At 44.7% G+C, this 15,942-nt stretch overlaps 1 protein-coding gene across 1 annotated transcript in view; it reads left to right on the top strand.

The window, feature by feature from the left end:
* Window positions 1-4,966, top strand: part of LOC132134509 (uncharacterized) — a 31,654-nt gene extending 26,688 nt beyond the window's left edge. The window contains exons 9-12 of the mRNA XM_059547094.1: window positions 1,259-1,330; window positions 4,169-4,274; window positions 4,495-4,575; window positions 4,905-4,966. Of these exons, the coding sequence (XP_059403077.1) occupies window positions 1,259-1,330; window positions 4,169-4,274; window positions 4,495-4,575; window positions 4,905-4,966 (321 nt within the window). The remainder of the gene's footprint in view (window positions 1-1,258; window positions 1,331-4,168; window positions 4,275-4,494; window positions 4,576-4,904) is intronic.
* Window positions 4,967-15,942: the final 10,976 nt, after the last annotated feature.

Raw genomic sequence — 15,942 nt, 5'->3', positions numbered from 1 at the left:
GGAGTCATTAGTTCACAAATCGGACGAGTCGTTAGTGGACAGATATACTCATAAGCTCCACGCATATAAGGTTACTCCCAAATATATTTTTAGGTTGCACAGATTAAATTTCAGGAGCATATGTGACAAAAATGTTGGCAATTTCGAGCCTTGTAGAAGCTGCTAAACTTTCTAGCTAGAAGTAAGCAATAACCAACATGGCGTTAGCCTACTTTGCTAAGTTAGCCCAGAATCGTTTAACTTTGATGTTATGGAAGCATGACAAAAGTGATCAATTGATTGGTTAAATTTTACTAGTCCTGCACATAAAAATGAAAGACAATATATTGGATTTGCTTACATGAATCACCCGTGTTCACGGTCTTCGTCAGTCAACTGAAGCTGTTCACGTGAGTAGATGGTTGGGTGTGTGCGCATTCAGAACGGTGCGCGTACACTTTGAACTTCAATCGTGACAAATGATTGGACTACTTGCGGAGTGACACGACGACATGATTCAAAGGCACAAAAAACGCTGACAGCGGTGAGCGATCATTATGTTTACCAATACCCAACCCTTCGCAACCGCCTACACCTACACAAAACAGTTCTGATTATGATGATTAATATTATTACTATTATTATTACTACAATAGCAGATTTGCTAGGGTTCTTACCTTAAGTGGATCATCTGACCTATTAAATTGTTAGGAAGTTAACTGTCACAATGTGTATTAGAATATAGGTTAAATAGGCCAAGGTTAGCCTAACCCAAAATGTTCAGTTAAGAACCTTATGTTTCAGTGTGTCTTATGTTTTAAGTTTCTTACTGCACTATTTTTCTCACAGCATAGATGCAACAAAAGAGGATTCTTCACTTGGACGACTGGTGAATGATGATGACAGAAATCCAAATTGCACAGTCAAGACAATCATTGTTGACGGAAGGCCACACCTGTGTCTGTTTAGTATAAGACATATCTTTCCAGATGAGGAGGTCACATACAACTATGGGGATTCCTCTTGGCCTTGGCGTTTAAGGGTAAGTCTCTTAAAGACTTTATCACTGAAAGTCAACCATGTTTTGCATTTCATGAATTTTAGTTTTTTACATGACGCAGATCATTAAAAAAAAATTCTGCATTTCTGCTTTGTGCACGACGTAGCCATGAAAGTGACACTAGATATTTAGACTTTGGTTGATACTAGAATTAGTTGTGGTGGCCAATTGGCAAACACCCTTGCCTCAGTGTTGCACCTGTCTTTCTCACAATTACAGGAATCGTGTGACGAGACATCAGTGGCTGTGACTGAATGCAGTGTGGATCCTTCCACATCAGTGAAAGAGAAAGTGAGCACATGTGCCTTCATTGTTTTCCTCTCTTTGACACAGGCAATGTTAAGTGTAGGATGGTTGGGAATCATACTAGACTGGTTAACGTGGACTGTCGTCTTAAAGACGCTGTTGTGACGTCTCAGATTCGAGTAAAATGTACCTTGCCCTGTTCATTTATTTTCATAACTGGTGTGTTGGGGGATGGGCATGACACTGACCTGAAATGTAAGGACAGTTCTCCACTACGAGGACCGTCATGTCAGGGTTAGGGCTTGAGGAAAAGATGTTGCTTTGGGTATGTGTCAGCTTCTTTATTGTGGATAAGCTGTAGACCCAATATGCACACTTTTCAATCTGGATATGCTTTGTGACTTCCAGTCACAGAGACGTAAACAGTTAAGGCCCATTCACACCAACCATAACTGTATTAGGGTCCGGTAACGTTCTGTTTATTGTAATCGCATCTTTGACCGCCGCTTATATACTCGAGCATGTTATAGCAGAATTGATTCCCATTGGCTGTCAATTAGGGGTGTCACAATGTATCGCAGTACAAATATGCAACAATATATATCGTGGATAGTGACAATATGTATTGTGTATAGTACACCAGTGAAAGTTGTGCTATGTCTAACATATGAAGTTGATTTAATAAATCCTTTTTGTTATAGTGCCACCATGAAGTTCACAGTGCGGTTATCTCCAGTTTGGATTCTTGTGAAGATTGCAGTGGACCTGTGTCAAGTCGAAAATGGCTTGGCCTTTCATGCAAATCTCAGTATCTGCATTACTCATATATATGTTTGTATGCGTGTTCATTGTTGTATTGAAAACCAAATGGCCTTCTATTAAATGTTTTTTGTGCAGTTTTATTCAAATTATTATTATTTCAAAGGCATATCTATTGATTTCGGAGCAGTAATCTGGTAAAAAAAAACTAAAAGAAGCATTGTTCTGAAGCTTATTTTTATATTCTTTCAGTATGTTCAAGATCATGGCACAAAACCTGCTTCCTGAAGAATATGACACTGGTATGTTAATTTCTTTTACATCACCTTTTATATAAAAATTTTCAAGTTTGTTACATCAAAACTGTGCTATAAGCAGGCTTTGTTATTATTGTTTTTTGTTTTTTTAGCCAGATGTTGAATTTTCCAGTTTTGAAGAATCTTGCTCTGATGAGGAGAATTTCTTGCGCTGATAAAAACACTGAAGAAACTTCCTCTGATGTCTTCATCCCGGACTCTAGACAAAATAGCGATAGTGATGATAGTGTATCTGTCAATATATGCAATCCACCATATTATAAGTCCACACCAGCTTTTTCAGAGTCTTCTATGAGAGCAAAGAGTGTGCCACCACAACCCATTCCCTGTTCTTCCACTGATCATGAAATGGTCAGATCCAGTTCTGCTCAAGACCTCATATGTGATGATCATACTACAACACACAATACTGAGATGCTTCAGAGTTTTAAGAAAACACCAGCAGTGTCTTCTTATGAACGCACAGAGACTGACAATGTGGCAAACCCCAAAAACACCATTTCCACCCACAAAAACTACTGTTATGTTAGCAAAAAACCTCAGTCTAAAATTGCCCGCCACCTTAAAAAGCATCAAGACGGTGAGACAGAAATTGCTGCCGCATTCTTGCTCCCTAAACACTCCCAGGACAGAAAAAGGTTACTTGAGAAATTACGAAACAGAGGCAACTATGAACATAATCAAGAGGTTATGGAAAGTAAAAGTGGACCACTGAAAGTTAGAAGGCGGCCAGGAAGAACAGAAACTGAATTGAGTGCCAAAACATATGTTCACTGTGTATACTGTAAAGGCCTGTTTGTTCGCAAGGAGCTGTGGCGTCATACACTGAGATGCCCTTCAAAGATGTTTTCAGAGTCTGAAGTAACTGGTAAGGCCAAAGTCTTAGTTTTGGCTGATATTGCAGAGTCAACATTCTCCCAGGCAATATCTCCAGAGGTGTGGAAGATTTTGGGATACATGAAGAGAGATGACATTTCATCTGTGATTCGAAATGATTTCCTCATACTGCAGTTGAGTCAGTGTCTTTACAACAAGCATGGAAGTGATCCAACAAAATCCGAATACATCAGACAGAAGGTTCGGGAAATGGGCAGACTCTTGCTCAGCTTGAGAAAAAAAATACTCCATATTTAGTTTCGAAGATGCTGTGAAGCCAAACAATTTTTTTTTTTTTAACAAAGTCATTGAGGCTGTGAAAGATGTTGCTTGCTACGATGAAAAGAGCCACTCATATAAGACACCAAGCCTTGCGTTGAAGTTAGGACACTCGCTCAACAAGATCGGTGACATCATTCTCTGCTGGGCTATCGCAGCAGAGGATGATGGTATGACAAAAGCAGCAGAGCGATTCAAACGACTGTGCTCAAGTGAATGGGCAGAACATGTCTCCCATGCTGCTCTTGCTACTTTGAGCAAATCAAAGTTCAACAAACCATCAACTATACCGTTCACACATGATGTGCAGCTTCTCCACCAGCATCTAGAGAAAAAAATCAGCTGATGCTTTTGAAAGCCTAAAAAAACATGAGTCTTCACAAACATATGCAGAACTCGCCAAAGGGACACTTGCACAAGTAATAATCTTTAATAGACGTCGTGCAGGAGAGGTTTCAAAAATGATGCTTGAGTGTTTCAGGAAAAGAGACCAGACTGAGCTCCATGATGATATCGCCGTCAGTCTCTCTCCATTTGAGCAAAAAAATGTCCAAGCATTTTAGCAGTGAAAATAATGGGCAAGAAATGGAGAAAAGTTGCACTTTTGTTAAACCCCGAACTTGTCAGTGCAATGAAACTTCTTGTGGACAAGAGAGATGCATGTGAAGTAGACAGGGACAACCCCTTCCTATTTGGAAGACCAAAGTGCTCACCCACCAGCTTCTTCAGAGGACAGGACTGCATCAGGCTTTTTGCAAGTCAGTGTTGTGCACTGCACCCGGAAAATCTCCGGTCTACACAGCTCCGTAAGCAGGTGGCAACAATGTCCCAGGTTCTTAATCTTAAGGATAATGAGCTTGATCAACTAGCCAACTTTTTGGGCCACGACATTCGGTTCCATAGAGACTATTATCGGTTGAATTGTATATGTGCACTAATGCAGGTGTGTGGGGATGTTTTTCATATGTTTTTCTATAGATGAAATTGATCTGGATTTAGATGAGGAAGTAGTAAGCGATGATGACAATGAAGAGTCTGAGCCTGTCTCTGGAGTAAGAGGTATGTAATGAATTTAATTCCATTTAGCATCAGTGGTATAGTGCAGTGGTTCTCAAACCTGTCCTGGAGTACCCCCAGCACTGCACATTTTGTATGTATCCCAGTATCATACACACCCACTTTAGGTATTGCAGTCTCCACTAATGAGCTGATGAGTTCAATCAGGTGGGATAGATGAGGGAGACATACAAAATGTGCAGTGCTGGGGATACTCCAGGACAGGTTTGAGAACCACTGGTATAGTGTATTCACTACTTCAGGTTTCTGATTATCAGAAACAAAGTATTTGGGTTGTCAAGTTTAAGTATAGTTTCATTTTCTAAATGTAGGAAGCAAAGAAGGGATGGAGTTGACCCAGGACGAGACAGAAAGTTCCAACGGTATATTATAATGTATATTTATATGGACCCACTTTATATTAAGTGGCCTTAACTACTATGTACTTACATTTTAATTAATAATTTAGTACAATGTACTTAGTGTACATGTTTTTACATTGTACTTATATTTAAAAAAAAAACTACATGTAATTACATCTGTATTTAATTTCTGTAATTACATTTATAATTACACTGTTGACCCATACTTTAAACCTTAACCCACCCTTAAACTTACCCATACCTCCAACCCTCTCCCAAACCTTACCCCATCCCACCTCAATAGCAGTAAAAAAGTGTTTTACAATACAATATGAACACAATAAGTACATTGTACTTATTTTTTATGTAAGTACATAGTAGTTAAGGCCACCTAATATAAAGTGGGACCATTTATATATTTACCAGGGCTTAAAAAAAAAAAAAACCCAACCTTACATTTCTGTTCAACGGCTTGATTAGAAACCATACTGGTTAATAACTAATACCAGAAATTGAATTGAACTTGATGCTAAGAGCTTGTGAATAAACCTCATAACTCCAGTACATCCTCAAACCGTCGACAAAACCTCATACAGTATCTCCACCTACAGTCGTGGCCAAAAGTTTTGAGAATAACATCCATCCATCCATCCATCATCTTCCGCTTATCCAGGGCTGGGTCGCGGGGGCAACAGTCTAAGCAGAGACGCCCAGACTTCACTCTCCTTAGCCACTTCTTCCAGCTCTTCCGGGGGGACCCCGAGGCGTTCCCAGGCCAGCCGGGAGATATAGTCCCTCCAGCGTGTCCTAGGTCTTCCCCGGGGTCTCCTCCCGGTGAGACGTGCCTGGAACACCTCCCTGGGAAGGCGTCCAGGAGGCATCCGAAATAGATGTTCGAGCCACCTTAGCTGGCTTCTCTCGATGTGGAGGAGCAACGGCTCTACTCTGAGCTCCTCCCGAGTGACCGTGCTTCTCACCCTATCGCTAAGGGAGCGCCCAGCCACCCGACGGAGAAAGCTTATTTCGGCCGCCTGTATCCGGGATCTTGTCCTTTCGGTCATGACCCAAAGCTCATGACCATAGGTGAGAGTAGGAACGTAGATTGACCGGTAAATCGAGAGCTTTGCCTTACAGCTCAGCTCCTTCACCATGACAGACCGGTACAGCGACCGCATTACTGCAGAAGCTGCACCGATCCTCCCCTTACTCGTGAACAAGACCCTAAGATACTTAAACTCCTCCACTTGAGGCAGGAACTCTCCACCAACCTGAAGTCGGCAATCCACCCTTTTCCGACTGAGAACCATGGCCTCGGACTTGAAGGTGCTGATTCACATCCCAGCCGATTCACAGTCGGCTGCAAACAGTCCCAGTGCACGCTGAAGGTCCTGGTCTGAGGAGGCCAACACGACAACATCATCCGCAAAAAGCAACGACGAAATCGTATGGTCCCCAAACCGGACACTCTCCGGCCCTTGGCTGCGCCTAGAAATTCTGTCCATAAAAATTATGAACAGAACCGGTGACAAAGGGCAGCCCTGCCGGAGTCCAACATGCACCGGGAACAGGTCTGACTTACTGCCGGCAATGCGAACCAAGCTCTTGCTCCGGTCGTACAGGGACCGAACAGCCCTAAGTAGGGGGCCGCCGACCCCATACTCCCAGAGCACCCTCCACAGGATGTCGCGAGGAACATGGTCGAATGCCTTCTCCAAATCCACAAAACACATGTGGACTGGTTGGGCAAACTCCCATGAACCCTCTAGCACCCTGGAAAGGGTATAGAGCTGGTCCAGTGTTCCACGACCGGGACGAAAACCACACTGTTCCTCCTGAATCCGAGGTTCCACTATCGGCCGAATTCTCCTCTCCAGTACCCTGGCATAGACTTTCCCGGGGAGGCTGAGAAGTGTGATCCCCCTATAGTTGGAACACACTCTCCGGTCCCCCTTCTTGAAAAGAGGGACCACCACCCCGGTCTGCCAGTCCAGAGGTACTGTCCCCAACCGCCATGCGATGTTGCAGAGGCGTGTCAGCCAAGACAGCCCCACAACATCCAGAGACTTGAGGTACTCGGCGCGGATCTCATCCACCCCCGGTGTCTTGCCACCGAGGAGCTTTTTAACTACTTCGACGACTTCAGCCCGGGTGATGGACGAGTGCTCCTCCGAGTCCCCAGCCACTGCTTCCTCAACGGAACACAAGCCGGTGGGATTGAGGAGATCCTCGAAGAATTCCTTCCACCGCCCGACGATATCCCCAGTTGAGGTCAACAGGTGCCCATCTCTACTGTAAACAGTGTTGGTAGGGCACTGCTTCCCCCTCCGGAGGCGTCGAACGGTTTGCCAGAATCTCTTTGAGGCCAACCGATAGTCTTTCTCCATGCCCTCACCGAACTCCTCCCAGGCCCGATTTTTTGCCTCCACGACTACCCGGCCTGCAGTCTGCTTGGCCTGCCGGTACCTGTCAGCTGCCTCCGGAGTCCCACAAGCCATCCAGGCCCGATAGGACTCCTTCTTCAGCTTGACAGCATCCCTTACTTCCCGTGTCCACCACCGGGTTCGGGGATTGCCGCCTCGACAGGCACCGGAGACCTTACGGCCACAGCTCTGAGAATTACATAAATGTTGGAAATTGGAAAAGTTGCTGCTTACGTTTTTATAATAGCAATTTGCATATCCTCCAGAATGTTATGAAGAGTGATCAGATGAATTGCATAGTCCTTCTTTGCCATGAAAATTAACTTAATCCCCAAAAAACCTTTCCACTGCATTTCATTGCTGTCATCAAAGGACCTGCTGAGATCATTTCAGTAATCGTCTTGTTAACGCTGGAGATCATTATGTCAGGCTGATTGGGTTAGAATGGCAGACTTGACATGTTAAAAGGAGGGTGATGCTTGAAATCATTGTTCTTCCATTGTTAACCATGGTGACCTGCAAAGAAACGCGTGCAGCCATCATTGCCTTGCATAAAAATGGCTTCACAGGCAAGGATATTGTGGCTACTAAGATTGCACCTAAATCAACAATTTATAGGATCATCAAGAACTTCAAGGAAAGAGGTTCAATTCTTGTAAAGAAGGATTCAGGGCGTCCAAGAAAGTCCAGCAAGCACTAGGATCGTCTCCTAAAGAGGATTCAGCTGCGGGATTGGAGTGCCACCAGTGCAGAGCTTGCTCAGGAATGGCAGCAGGCAGGTGTGAGCGCATCTGCACGCACAGTGAGGCCAAGACTTCTGGAAGATGGCCTGGTGTCAAGAAGGGCAGCAAAGAAGCCAATTCTCTCCAAAAAAAAAACATCAGGGACAGATTGATCTTCTGCAGAAAGTATAGTGAATGGACTGCTGAGGACTGGGGCAAAGTCATATTCTCCGATGAAGCCCCTTTCCGATTGTTTGGGGCATCTGGAAAAAAGCTTGTCCGGAGAAGAAAAGGTGAGCGCTACCATCAGTCCTGTGTCATGCCAACAGTAAAGCATCCTGACACCATTCATGTGTGGGGTTGCTTCTCATCCAAGGGAGTGGGCTCACTCACAATTCTGCCCAAAAACACAGCCATGAATAAAGAATGGTACCAAAACACCCTCCAACAGCAACTTCTTCCAACAATCCAGTTTGGTGAAGAACAATGCATTTTCCAGCACGATGGAGCACCGTGCCATAAGGCAAAAGTGATAACTAAGTGGCTCGGGGACCAGAATGTTGAAATTTTGGGTCCATGGCCTGGAAACTCCCCAGATCTTAATCCCATTGAGAACTTGTGGTCAATCCTCAAGAGGCGGGTGGACAAACAAAAACCCACTAATTCTGACAAACTCCAAGAAGTGATTATGAAAGAATGGGTTGCTATCAGTCAGGATTTGGCCCAGAAGTTGATTGAGAGCATGCCCAGTCGAATTGCAGAGGTCCTGAAAAAGAAGGGCCAACACTGCAAATACTGACTCTTTGCATAAATGTCATGTAATTGTCGATAAAAGCCTTTGAAACGTATGAAGTGCTTGTAATTATATTTCAGTACATCACAGAAACAACTGAAACAAAGATCTAAAAGCAGTTTAGCAGCAAACGTTTTGAAAACTAATATTTATGTAATATTCAAAACCTTTGGCCACGACTGTACTCAGTCGTGAGTGAGGCGCGCACGCTTGGGTGACTGTCTTGTTTTCAATGCAAGGGTAGTAAGGAACTGGGATCCGTTCTTCGTACGCCTCCATTAGTGGGATTTGATTGTGGATGATTTGGCATGATCTTGGATTGTTTGGTTCTTCAGTGCTCATCCTGGACTTGCTGTCATAGTGTTGCTATAGTGGCCCGTAACTTAAACCTGCTCAGAAGCTTATTTCATGTAAACCGGATTAGATTGCATCTTTTTAAGTGGGGTTGATAATTAAAATATGTCCCAACCACTGCTACTTTATTAGTTCCTTTCTGAAACTTGGGCAATAGTAAAATAAAATAATAATAATGATAATAAAAATAAAAATTTATTTGAAAATAATGCGTTAAACTCCTGTGTACGAGTCAAAAGTAGTATACTTTGCAAGGCTGTGCGTTTGACTATGGTAAAAAAAAATTAATTATACTTCCGGCTTTAGTCTGGTGTTGGTTGTCTAGTCATAGCCAATGCAGACTGTGCATAGCACTTTAATAACACAAGATTTTGGCCAAATGTATTAAACAAAAAACAAACTAAGCACCCAAAACACAAAATATCGTAAATCTATTTGAGCTTGATTGACACATGAAGTGTCAGGCCATACATCATTTTATTATTATTTTTTAAGTAATTTCTTGAATGGCAGCAGATAACCTGCAATTTTAGCCGGTTTCAAAGCACCTGGATATTACCTGCCATGGTGACATTTCCTCAGATAAACTTCTGAGATCCAAAAGCTAATGCCAGCACATTGACATGGCGACTAACCTATCTTGACTTGACAGCTGAGCATTTGCATTTCACTCACTGTGTCAGCATCAGCATAGGCCATACTATTTGAATTCATGATTGGTTGACTGACAAATTAGAACAGAACAAAAAAAAATATATATATATATATTATTAACGGGTTAATGGTAATTTCAAATAATCGTTTCTGGTCAGAACAAATAAACTTGATTTCTTATATATATATATATATATATATATATATATATATATATATATATATATTAAACGGTTATATTATATACCCGTTTGCCATGTAGAGAAGAGGAATAGTGTTGCTTTTTTTCCCTTAGAAAAAACAAAAATGTGCCTGGGTGAGACTGACAGCTCCACGTGTGCGTGCATATATTTTAGATATTTCTTTGAGAAAAAGGATACATGTTGATTTTGGGTTCATGTTTTATTTTTTGCTTCCACAGTAATTCAGTGTAAATGTGGTCCTTTTTGTGGACTAGTTTTCCCTGTGTGCTTATCTGCTGATATTTCACATGGTCCGAAACTGTTTGGATTGTAGGGCTGGAATACATTTTAATTGTTGCTTTTTACCCCTCAGGAAAAAGCCAAATGAATGAGGATGAAACAGAGAACTCCAGATGTATTATTGTATTAAAGTTATTCCAAGTATATACATATAGGTGTATAGGTATGCATGTATGTATATGTTTGTTTGTTTTACAGAGACCAAATCGAGGAGAATTGTGAAAAGGCCATGGAGCCCAAATGAATTGAATGCTGTCATGAAACATTTCAGAGTCCATATTTCAAAGGGACACCTCGCAACAAAAGCAGAGTTTTAGCAGTGCAAGACTGCCGAGGACCCTGTTCTGAGAGAAAGAACGGCCCAAAATATAAGGGATTTCGTGAGGAACCGAGGTTTGATGTTGAAAAATAAATGTTCTTCGAGTTCTTCGAGAGATCAGTGCCGCCTTTCATTAATGTCTGTAGGTTTTGTTCTGTAAAGTTCTCTAGTATTGTTGGGCCAGAAGAGGCTTAGTCAAGACTATATTTAGTGTTTAAGACATCATTTTATTTACTTTTTTTTAAAACATTGTTTTGAAAGAAATGTACAAATACATGCATTTACTGGAAGGTAATTTAAATTGGTTCTATTTCCAGTGTGTTGCTGAGGTCATTTTGAGGCACATTCCCTGATGCACTTTAGTCCCATAAATGTGTTTATTAGATCTCGGTTGTTGAGTCTTTTTTTTTTTTTCTTACCATTTGCAAAAAAAATAAAAATAAAAAATTGCCCTTTGTTTATTTTTGGGTTTTATTGGTTTTCTAGTTGAATTTCTAAATCGAATTGCCCTTTAACTAGTCTTGTATGAAGTGTACAACTTGCTGATCTTTGATCACTGTATTTTCTCCAACCAGGTTCATTTTGCACCAAATGTATGTTGCCTGATATAGCAACAGCACATTGTAGCACTATTTCCTTAGGTGTGCGTATTACTTTTACAGGTTTAGTGGCAGCAAAATGTAGAATAGTTGATTTGGTTTAGTATGGTTAACTCTAATACAGGTACTCCTGCTATGTGTGGAGTTAATAGTGATGTCCAGTTAAACCCAAAATGTCCTCGTAATCAAGGGTTAGTTTCAGTGCACCTTCACAGTGACAGTTATCTACCCTTCAGTGCGCCTTCACAGTGACGGTTATCTACCCTTCAGTGACACCTTCACAGTGACCGTTATCTACCCTTCAGTGCGCCTTCACAGTGACCGTTATCTACCCTTCAGTGACGCCTTCACAGTGACGGTTATCTACCCTTCAGTGCGCCTTCACAGTGACCGTTATCTACCCTTCAGTGCACCTTCACAGTGACTGTTATCTACCCTTCAGTGACGCCTTCACAGTGACTGTTATCTACCCGTCAGTGACAGTTATCTACCCTTCAGTGCACCTTCACAGTGACTGTTATCTACCCTTCAGTAACAGTTATCTACCCTTCAGTGCACCTTCACAGGGACTGTTATCTACCCTTCAGTGCACCTTCACAGTGACTGTTATCTACCCGTCAGTGACAGTTATCTACCCTTCAGTGCGCCTTCACAGTGACGGTTATCTACCCTTCAGTGACACCTTAACAGTGACCGTTATCTACCCTTCAGTGCGCCTTCACAGTGACCGTTATCTACCCTTCAGTGACGCCTTCACAGTGACGGTTATCTACCCTTCAGTGCGCCTTCACAGTGACCGTTATCTACCCTTCAGTGCACCTTCACAGTGACTGTTATCTACCCTTCAGTGCACCTTCACAGTGACTGTTATCTACCCGTCAGTGACAGTTATCTACCCTTCAGTGCACCTTCACAGTGACTGTTATCTACCCTTCAGTGACAGTTATCTACCCTTCAGTGCACCTTCACAGGGACTGTTATCTACCCTTCAGTGCACCTTCACAGTGACTGTTATCTACCCGTCAGTGACAGTTATCTACCCTTCAGTGCACCTTCACAGTGACTGTTATCTACCCTTCAGTGCACCTTCACAGTGACAGTTATCTACCCTTCAGTGCGCCTTCACAGTGACCGTTATCTACCCTTTCAGTGCACCTTCACAGTGACTGTTATCTACCCTTCAGTGCACCTTCACAGTGACTGTTATCTAGCCTTCAGTGACAGTTATCTACCCTTCAGTGCACCTTCACAGTGACTGTTATCTTCCCGTCAGTGACAGTTATCTACCCTTCAGTGCACCTTCACAGTGACTGTTATCTACCCGTCAGTGACAGTTATCTACCCTTCAGTGCACCTTCACAGTGACTGTTATCTACCCTTCAGTGACAGTTATCTACCCTTCAGTGCACCTTCACAGGGACTGTTATCTACCCTTCAGTGCACCTTCACAGTGACTGTTATCTACCCGTCAGTGACAGTTATCTACCCTTCAGTGCACCTTCACAGTGACTGTTATCTACCCTTCAGTGACAGTTATCTACCCTTCAGTGCACCTTCACAGGGACCGTTATCTACCCTTCAGTGATGCCTTCACAGTGACCGTTATCTACCCTTCAGTGACGCCTTCACAGTGACCGTTATCTACCCTTCAGTGACGCCTTCACAGTGACCGTTATCTACCCTTCAGTGACGCCTTCACAGTGACCGTTATCTACCCTTCAGTGCGCCCTCACAGTGACCGTTAGCTACCCTTCAGTGCGCCCTCACAGTGACCGTTAGCTACCCTTCAGTGCGCCCTCACAGTGACCGTTATCTACCCTTCAGTGCGCCCTCACAGTGACCGTTAGCTACCCTTCAGTGCGCCCTCACAGTGACCGTTAGCTACCCTTCAGTGCGCCCTCACAGTGACCGTTAGCTACCCTTCAGTGCGCCCTCACAGTGACCGTTAGCTACCCTTCAGTGCGCCCTCACAGTGACCGTTATCTACCCTTCAGTGCGCCCTCACAGTGACCGTTATCTACCCTTCAGTGCGCCCTCACAGTGACCGTTAGCTACCCTTCAGTGCGCCCTCACAGTGACCGTTATCTACCCTTCAGTGCGCCCTCACAGTGACCGTTATCTACCCTTCAGTGCGCCTTCACAGTGACCGTTATCTACCCTTCAGTGCGCCCTCACAGTGACCGTTATCTACCCTTCAGTGACGCCTTCACAGTGACCGTTAGCTACCCTTCAGTGCGCCCTCACAGTGACCGTTATCTACCCTTCAGTGCGCCCTCACAGTGACCGTTATCTACCCTTCAGTGCGCCCTCACAGTGACCGTTATCTACCCTTCCCTTTGCCGGCAGCCATATCACCCTGGAGCCCAAGACCGGTTTCCCACTGAAGCTAAGCAGGGCTGAGCCTGGTCAGTACCTGGATGGGAGACCTCCTGAGAAAACTAGGTTGCTGCTGGAAGAGGTGCTAGTGAGGCCAGCAGGGGGTGCTCACCCTGTGGTCTGTGTGGGTCTTAGCGCCCCAGTGTAGTGATGGGGACACTATACTGGCAACAAGCACCGTCCTTCGGATGAGACGTTCCTGACTCTCTGTGGTCATTAAAAATCCCAGGATGTCTTTCGAAAAGAGTAGAGGTGTGACCTCGGCATCCTGGCTAAATTCGCCCATTGGCCTCTGACCATCATGGCCTCCTAACAATCCCCATTCATCTCCACCTTCAATACCACGACTTAGGTGCCCTTGAGCAAGGCATCGAACCCCCAACTGCTCCCCGGGCGCCGCAGCATAAATGGCTGCCCACTGCTCCGGGTGTGTGCTCACAGTGTGTGTGTGTGTTCACTGCTCTGTGTGTGTGCATTTCGGATGGGTTAAATGCAGAGCACAAATTCTGAGTATGGGTCACCGTACTTGGCTGAATGTCACTTCACTTTCACTTTCATATCTGCTGATTGGCTTCATCACTCTCTCTCCTCTCCGTCAGTGACAGTTATCTACCCTTCAGTGCACCTTCACAGTGACTGTTATCTACCCTTCTCTGTGGTCATTAAAAATCCCAGGATGTCTTTCGAAAAGAGTAGAGGTGTGACCTCGGCATCCTGGCTAAATTCGCCCATTGGCCTCTGACCATCATGGCCTCCTAACAATCCCCATATCTGCTGATTGGCTTCATCACTCTCTCTCCTCTCCGTCAGTGACAGTTATCTACCCTTCAGTGCACCTTCACAGTGACTGTTATCTACCCTTCAGTGCACCTTCACAGTGACTGTTATCTACCCTTCAGTGACAGTTATCTACCCTTCAGTGCACCTTCACAGTGACTGTTATCTTCCCGTCAGTGACAGTTATCTACCCTTCAGTGCACCTTCACAGTGACTGTTATCTACCCGTCAGTGACAGTTATCTACCCTTCAGTGCACCTTCACAGTGACTGTTATCTACCCTTCAGTGACAGTTATCTACCCTTCAGTGCACCTTCACAGGGACTGTTATCTACCCTTCAGTGCACCTTCACAGTGACTGTTATCTACCCGTCAGTGACAGTTATCTACCCTTCAGTGCACCTTCACAGTGACTGTTATCTACCCTTCAGTGACAGTTATCTACCCTTCAGTGCACCTTCACAGGGACCGTTATCTACCCTTCAGTGATGCCTTCACAGTGACCGTTATCTACCCTTCAGTGACGCCTTCACAGTGACCGTTATCTACCCTTCAGTGCGCCCTCACAGTGACCGTTATCTACCCTTCAGTGCGCCCTCACAGTGACCGTTAGCTACCCTTCAGTGCGCCCTCACAGTGACCGTTAGCTACCCTTCAGTGCGCCCTCACAGTGACCGTTAGCTACCCTTCAGTGCGCCCTCACAGTGACCGTTATCTACCCTTCAGCGCGTCCTCACAGTGACCGTTAGCTACCCTTCAGTGCGCCCTCACAGTGACCGTTAGCTACCCTTCAGTGCGCCCTCACAGTGACCGTTATCTACCCTTCAGTGCGCCCTCACAGTGACCGTTATCTACCCTTCAGTGCGCCCTCACAGTGACCGTTATCTACCCTTCAGTGCGCCCTCACAGTGACCGTTAGCTACCCTTCAGTGCGCCCTCACAGTGACCGTTATCTACCCTTCAGTGCGCCCTCACAGTGACCGTTATCTACCCTTCAGTGCGCCTTCACAGTGACCGTTATCTACCCTTCAGTGCGCCCTCACAGTGACCGTTATCTACCCTTCAGTGACGCCTTCACAGTGACCGTTAGCTACCCTTCAGTGCGCCCTCACAGTGACCGTTATCTACCCTTCAGTGCGCCCTCACAGTGACCGTTAACTACCCTTCAGTGCGCCCTCACAGTGACCGTTATCTACCCTTCCCTTTGCCAGCAGCCATATCACCCTGGAGCCCAAGACCGGTTTCCCACTGAAGCTAAGCAGGGCTGAGCCTGGTCAGTACCTGGATGGGAGACCTCCTGAGAAAACTAGGTTGCTGCTGGAAGAGGTGCTAGTGAGGCCAGCAGGGGGTGCTCACCCTGTGGTCTGTGTGGGTCTTAGCGCCCCAGTGTAGTGATGGGGACACTTTACTGGCAACAAGCACCGTCCTTCGGATGAGACGTTAAACCGAGGTCCTGACTCTCTGTGGTCATTAAAAATCCCAGGATGTCTTTCGAAAAGAGTAGAGGTGTGA

This window comes from Carassius carassius, unplaced genomic scaffold (assembly GCF_963082965.1).
Source record: "Carassius carassius unplaced genomic scaffold, fCarCar2.1 SCAFFOLD_125, whole genome shotgun sequence".
Taxonomy (NCBI): domain Eukaryota; kingdom Metazoa; phylum Chordata; class Actinopteri; order Cypriniformes; family Cyprinidae; genus Carassius; species Carassius carassius.
Note: the sequence above shows the minus strand (reverse complement) of the source record. Positions and strands in the feature narration are given on the sequence as shown.